The sequence below is a fragment of the Chlamydomonas reinhardtii genome, chromosome 17 (genome assembly GCF_000002595.2).
Source record: "Chlamydomonas reinhardtii strain CC-503 cw92 mt+ chromosome 17, whole genome shotgun sequence".
Taxonomy (NCBI): Eukaryota; Viridiplantae; Chlorophyta; class Chlorophyceae; order Chlamydomonadales; family Chlamydomonadaceae; genus Chlamydomonas; species Chlamydomonas reinhardtii.
This window is the reverse complement of record NC_057020.1, coordinates 2,598,618-2,605,184: the sequence shown is the minus strand read 5'-3', so window position 1 is coordinate 2,605,184 and position 6,567 is coordinate 2,598,618. Positions and strand designations below refer to the sequence as shown.

At 62.7% G+C, this 6,567-nt stretch overlaps 2 protein-coding genes across 2 annotated transcripts in view; one reads left to right on the top strand and one right to left on the bottom strand.

The window, feature by feature from the left end:
• The window catches only part of CHLRE_17g717050v5 (uncharacterized protein), an 11,326-nt gene extending 7,176 nt beyond the window's left edge, over nt 1-4,150 (top strand). Inside the window, exons 13-19 of the mRNA XM_043072184.1 lie at nt 149-216; nt 608-730; nt 1,047-1,162; nt 1,790-1,885; nt 2,216-2,293; nt 2,570-2,655; nt 3,005-4,150. Coding sequence (XP_042914643.1) covers nt 149-216; nt 608-730; nt 1,047-1,162; nt 1,790-1,885; nt 2,216-2,293; nt 2,570-2,655; nt 3,005-3,296 — 859 coding nt within the window. The 3' untranslated portion in view covers nt 3,297-4,150. The remainder of the gene's footprint in view (nt 1-148; nt 217-607; nt 731-1,046; nt 1,163-1,789; nt 1,886-2,215; nt 2,294-2,569; nt 2,656-3,004) is intronic.
• A 2-nt stretch (nt 4,151-4,152) lies between these two features.
• Nucleotides 4,153-6,567, bottom strand: part of CHLRE_17g717000v5 (uncharacterized protein) — a 3,092-nt gene continuing 677 nt past the window's right edge. Inside the window, exons 3-6 of the mRNA XM_043072183.1 lie at nt 6,436-6,512; nt 5,879-6,032; nt 5,503-5,649; nt 4,153-5,015 (exon numbers count right to left, since the gene is read on the bottom strand). Of these exons, the coding sequence (XP_042914642.1) occupies nt 4,860-5,015; nt 5,503-5,649; nt 5,879-6,032; nt 6,436-6,512 (534 nt within the window). The 3' untranslated portion in view covers nt 4,153-4,859. The remainder of the gene's footprint in view (nt 5,016-5,502; nt 5,650-5,878; nt 6,033-6,435; nt 6,513-6,567) is intronic.

Here is a 6,567-nt window from a genome sequence, read left to right as displayed (position 1 = left end):
GGGTGGGGGTAGAGGGGGGCGTGGGCAGGTAGAGTTCGGGGCGACAACTAGCGGCACGCACACAAGCAGATTTGTACACGGAGCCACGTGCGCTCTCTCGTTTTGCCACTTACACAACACATACACACACACACATACAACACCCCAGGTCTCTGTTCTCGGCGCTGTTCACATTCCCCAACGAGTACCGCATGCTCAAGAAGGAGCGGCCCGCGGGTGAGCAGGCGGCGTACGTGTGTGGTGGGGTGAGGGGTGAGGGTGGGAGGGGGACATGCTGGGTGGGTGGGTGGTAGACGCGCGCACTAACGTTTAACGCACAAACACGCACCCGTCCCTCCATGCAGCCAATGTTCTTTTGTGGGGCTCATGCTTATGTGCTTCCTCCTTCCTCCCTGCGCCTCCCGCCTCCCCCTCCTCCTCCCCCCCTCTTCCCATCCCTCCCCTTACGGGATTGGTTCAACGTTAACCCATCCCTCCCCTCTCCCCACCTCTTCCTGGCTACAACTCCGCTGCTTCTAAAGTAATCATGAATGTAACCTGCCCCCCTCCCCCCTCGCCCCCCTCCCCCCCTCTCCCTCCTCCCCTCTTCCCCCCCTCCCCCCAACAGGCATGTACCGGCTGTCGGCCTACTACGCCGCCCGCACCGCCTCCGACCTGCCCATTGAGCTCATCTACCCCTCGCTCTTCATCATCATCGTCTACTGGCTGGGAGGACTGCGGCCCAGCGCGGGTGGGCGGGGGCAGCTGTGTGGGCGGCTTGGGGTGGGGGCGGCTGGGAGCGTGTGTGTGTATGTGGCACGCACCTCACGCAAGGACTTGCACGCTGTGTATCGACCCATTCACCCCTTCATTGTGTGCGTGGCAGCGTACGAGTTACGCCAGCTCAAGAATATACCCAGTGGAGAATCCCCCTTCCTCCTCCCTCCTCACCCCCTGTTGCATTGGGTTCGGTTTAGTGTGGGCTGGTTAACCCCGCCGCCCACCTCACCCGCCCCACCCCCCGCCCCCTTCACACACACACACACACACACACACACACACACCAGGCGCCTTCTTCGCCAACTGGGCCGCCATGCTGCTTGTGGTGCTGCTGGCCCAGAGCTGGGGACTGCTGTTCGGAGGGACCTTCATGGACCCTAAGAGCGCGCAGACAGTCACCACTGTGAGAGCCGGGGGTGGGGGTAGGGAGCCTGGAGGGATGGGTGGGGGGATGGGTGGTGTGTGTGTGTGTGTGTGTGTGTGTGTGTGTGTTAAAAAACGAAACGAAAGCCCGCCCAATGACGCGACGGAGTTACTTACCGATACCCACCATGTTACCGAGCGTCGCGTGACTGTCGTGACCCAGGTAGTCATACTTACCCGCGATAAGCCTGGAACCCCACGGGCGACCATTCGGCCTGACCCCGCGATGCACCTGTATGCGTCCATGCTCCGCACCCTGGGCGCGCTAAACAACGTTTACCCAGCACGCCTAATTCCCGGATTCCCGCCAGCTGGTCGTAGTCGAGCTCACCTATAGGCAAAGGTGGAAGCATGGGCATAGGGCGGCAGCGAGGAAGTGTCACGGGCATGTGAATGGCAACGGCGACAAGATGTGTGTGTGTGTGTGTGTGTGTGTTTGGGGGGTGGTGTGTGAAGGTTCCACAATTTCACGCCTCGACCCCTGTCGGCGGCCCAACACACTTCCCTCCCCCCCCCCACCTCACGCCCGCCCATCTACCCACCCCCTCCTCCCCCAACCTCCCCCAAACCTCCCCCCCCCCAACTCGCCCCGCACACCCGCACACAGGTTGTTATGCTGACGTTCCTGCTTGTGGGCGGCTTTTACGTGAAGCAGGTGCCGGTGTGGATAGGCTGGATCAAGTACATTAGCTTCGTGTACTGGGTGAGTGGAGTGGATGAGTGGGGTGTGGGGTGAGGAGTGGTAGGTGGGGAGGGAGGTGGGGATGGGGAGGCGGGTAGTGTGTGTGAAGCGTGTGAAGTGTGTGGGTGAGTGCAGTGTGTGGGGAGAGGAATGATAGGGGCGGGGACAGGAGGTGAGGATGGAGGTTGATGTGGATTTCTGCTGATGGGTGGCGGGCGGGGAGGAGCATTGTCCCCCCCCCCCCCCGGATCCCACTGCTCGCCTCCTCCACCCCAGGTCACACACTCCCTATCACCGCCCCCCTCGTAAACAAACCCCCCCCCGCGCCCCCCCCCCCACACGCACACGTAGGGTTACAACCTGATGCTCAAAATCCAGTTCGGCGGCGCCACCTACCTGGGGGCCGGCGGCGAGCCCGTCAATGTGCAGGTGGGGTGGAGGAGGCGTTGGAGGGGGGGGGGGTTGCAGGGGGCGGAGGGGTTGGAGGGGGCGGAGGAGTCAGCTGCAGCCGCCGAGGTCGGGAACGAACCTGACACGGTACCCGCCCGCCGATATTAGCCATCCCATCTTTTGCTAATGGTTACCCTCACACCACACACACACACACACACGTGTCCCTTGTTTTCCTGGTGCTCTTTAACACACACACACACACTCACCACACTCACTCACCCCCCGCACACGCCCACACGCCCCCGCGCGCAGCACTCTCTGGGCCTGCCCACGGACCCCAACTCCAGCACTGCGCCCGAGGTGCTTGTGCTGCTGGCAATGCTGGTCATACTGAGGAGGTGCGGGGGCAGGGGGACGGGGAGGGGGCGAGGGAGGGGGAGCGGGGAGGGGCACGGCGAGGGAAGGGGAGGGAAGGGAAGGGGAGGGAAGGGGAGGGAGCGAGGAGGTGGGGGAGGGGGGGGAGGGAAGCGGGGCGCGGGGTGGTGGGGTGTGCAAAGCGAGAGCGGACATACACGTTCGCATGCACATGTGTGGAGCAACCGGAAGCGGGGACACCTGCCATGAAGCTTTGGGCCTGTTTCCCCTACCCCTCTCGTTTCAGCTTGTTTTGGTTTGATTTAGGCTGGTATTCACACACACACCCACACAGACACCTACGCCCCCCTTATCTGCCTCCCGGCCCTGCAGCTTGACCTACGTCGTGTTGCGACACAAAACCGAGGTGCGCCAGCCCAAGCAGCCGGCGGCGGTGGCGGCGGCGATGGCGGCAGGTGGCGTGGCGGGCGGCGGCGGCGGGAACGGAGGGGGCAAGCCGGCGGGTGCAGCGGCGGCGGGTGCGGGGAGGGCGACGGCGGCAGGGCAGGGTGAGGCCAGGCGGCAGAGGGAGCTGACGGGAGGGGAGAAGGTGGCGGGGCCGGTTGCAGGTGGCGGCGGCGGCGGCGGCGGCGGCGGCGGCGGCAGCAGCGGCGGCCGGGTGTGAGGTTAGCTAGGCCTCGCTCGGATGTAGCCGGTGGCGGTATGGTGGGCGTGTATGCCGGTCCCGGCAAGAAGCGTGGCCAACGCCGCCGGTAGAGGTGCGAGACACACAATGTTTCAAGCGAGGGGCCGCGCGACTGGTTTGGCGCGTGCCCATGTTCGTTGATGTAATGCTACTGGCGAGAGGAATACATTCGGTATGAAAAGTCATACGTGCGGGGTACGGGGTACAGCAATTCATGTACGGCAATGGCTGGAACGGACATGACGTGAGGGAAGGGGTGACGTACTTTCGGGGCCGCAGTGAAGCAGGCGAAGGTCAAGGTGTGCTAATGTCCATGCTGACATCAGCACGTGCAGCTTGCGAAGTGGTGAAGGTCATGGACTCATGGTGAGGGGCAAGGTGAAGGTGTTAAGTTGTGGTGTGAGTGCAGTGCCGTTATGCAAAGCGCTACTGAGCAGTTGCGCGATGGGATCTACAGACGCGCCAGGGCAGGCCGGCAGGGGAGGGGGCGAGGGAGGGGGGGCCGCAGTCCCGGTGATGCTTGCATGGTTGCACCAGCGTGCTTGGCTTTGCCTGGGCCTCTGGCTGCGGTAGGTGTGACACATGTGTGATACATTCGACATATGTGCAGTAATGTGCGTTAGCGTTGCCCGGCTGTATGGGGGCATCGAGCTGTATGTATGGCAGTATGGGGTGTGTAAGGGTGGTGACGTGTGTTCAGGTCTGTTGGCGCATGTCGATTGTTTCGTTGGTCTGTTCGATAGGTGGTGAGAGGTTGAGCGCCGTGGGGGTGTCGAGGCGCTGTGGCAGCACTGTGGTGTTGGGTGCCAGAGCCCAGGGCAAGTGCACAGCTGCGTGTGTGACAGATGCATTTAATCCAGGGCACCACGATTATTTGCGTTGGCGCATAGATAGAGTTTCTCCAAGATCCGATGGCATTGGCGTCGCCACACTGCAGCAAATAGTTCAGCTCAGCCACATAACACATTCCTCTCTCTCCCTCTCAAACACACGGCACGTGATGGACAGCTGACATGAATCAGTTGCAGCCCCCGTCTCGCCTCACGTGGTCTCGCCTCCTGCCGGTCTTCATTAATATGGTACAGCGCGAAGGTAGATACAGATATTCACACCGCTCACAACACTAATTCACACCTCTCTCCCACACGCACACGTGCACACACGCGCGAGGCAGCACCAAGCACATCCTCTTGGTCGTCCTACCGTTCAGGACTTGATAAACACCACACGCCTGCACCCTCACCTGCTCCTGATTCGCCACATCTCCACATTCCACCCCCTCCTCCTTCGGCCTCTCCTCCCAATTCTTCACCACCCATCTCTCCCCACCTCCTCACCACCTCCTCGCTCTTTTGCATTGGGTTCGGTTCAGTTCGGGCTGGTATCTACAACCCCACCTCCTTCCCCCTATTCGTTGGGCTTGGGCATATCACCACCCTCCCCCTAACCTTCTCCACACCTCCTCCTCCCCCACCCCCATACTTCCTTCATACTTCCTCCACACCTCCTCCTTTCCCACCCCCACACCTCCACACCGCCGTCTCACATGACCGCGCAGGGCTGCCCGCCCGGCCCCGCCGCCGCCGCCATGCGCGCCCCCAGCGCCCGCTCCACGGCCCTCAGGCGCTGGCGGGTGTCGGTGAGGCGAAGCAGCGGCGCCTTGTCCAGGTCGGGGCACAGGTTGGTGGCCAGCGTGGCCTGAGGGGGGGGAGGGGGTTACATTCATGCTTAGTGAAGGCTAGCATAGCAGACGCGTTGTTACCGATGTCCGTGAAGTCCAGCGGCCAGCTCCAGCGCGTAGACCCGCCAAAGGCTGCTGCTGCTGCTCTCCCATTTTGTCTAACGACTAATCTAAGTAGGTTGATCAGTACGGGGGAGGGGTTCGGGCGTGTGGGTTTGGCACGAGGGTAGATGGGTAGGAGAGGCAGGAGAGGCATGTGCGAGTACCTGCGTTGAAGCACTGGCGCGAGCGCACGCAAAGTGTAGCATGGCGAGCTGTAGGAGCCGCCCCGTTTTAGTAGTAGCACGAGCGCAGGAGAGCGTGGCAAGCTAGCCAAGGCGATGACACCGCCCATACACACGCAACAACACACCTACCCAACCACCCTATCCCATCCCACCCATCCCACCATCCCCATCCAACCCCATCGAACGCCCCCCCCACTGCCAACCCCGCCCCACCCACCGCCCACAGGCTGAACCGCTCGTGCTGCTGCCGCGGCGGCCGGTCGCCAACCCCCTCCAGCAGCGCCCTCAGCCGCCCCGCCAGCCGCCCCCCGCCCGCCGCCAGCGGCCGCAGCTGAGTCAGCAGCCCATCCACCTGCCGCTCCACCTGCAGTGAGGGGAGGAGGAATGAGTGGGAAGGCACGAGACACGAGGCAAGAGTGTTGCGTGCGGGTGATTGTAAAAATTCGTACAGTAATGGTGTGCGTGTCCGTGCCTGCGGCCGCAAAAGACCAGACGAGCACACAGTTCCCCACCGCCCGCTCCCTTCCCCCCTCCCCTTCTTAAATAATCATGAATGTAAACCCCCCTTCCCCCCATCCCCTCTCCCGCCGCACCTGCGCCGCCAGCGCCTCCACCGCCTCCGCCTCCGCCCCCGCCGGCACGGGCGCGTCCGCCAGCGGCTCGCACCGCGCCAGGCGGTATCCGTCCAGCTCGCCATGCGACACCAGCTTCACACGCCGCCGACCCACAAGCTCCAGGTAGTAGCGCCTGCGAGGCGGGGGGGGGGGGGAGGGGTAGCCGTCCGTGGGGAAGCATGTGATCGAGTCACACATATGAAGTGGCGACATTACATTCATGATAATATTATGATGTGTAGGCGTAGCTGAACAGTAGTACAGCAGGGGGGTAGCCGTTGATGGGGAAGCAAGTGATCAGATCACACGGTTGAAGTGCCGCCATCCAGTGGGAACAGCAGGAACACACCTGGGCGCCAAGCACAGCAGGGAGTGCGGGCGCGACAAGACACTGCCGCACACTCGCTATACGCATGTCCACATACAACAGACACACACACACAGTGTTGAGCCGTTCCCCTTGTGCTTTCCAAACATAGCCACACCCACGTACACACACGCCCTCCCCTCCCCTCCCCTCTGTACCCTTGCCCTACCCGTCCGGCTGCGGGCTGCACTCCAGGATCTCCGCCTCCACTGCCACGTCCTCAATCTCCTGGTGGTCACGCCGGGCCTGTGTGTGTGCGTGTGTGTGTGTGTGTGTGTGTGTGTGTGTGTGTGTGTGGTGG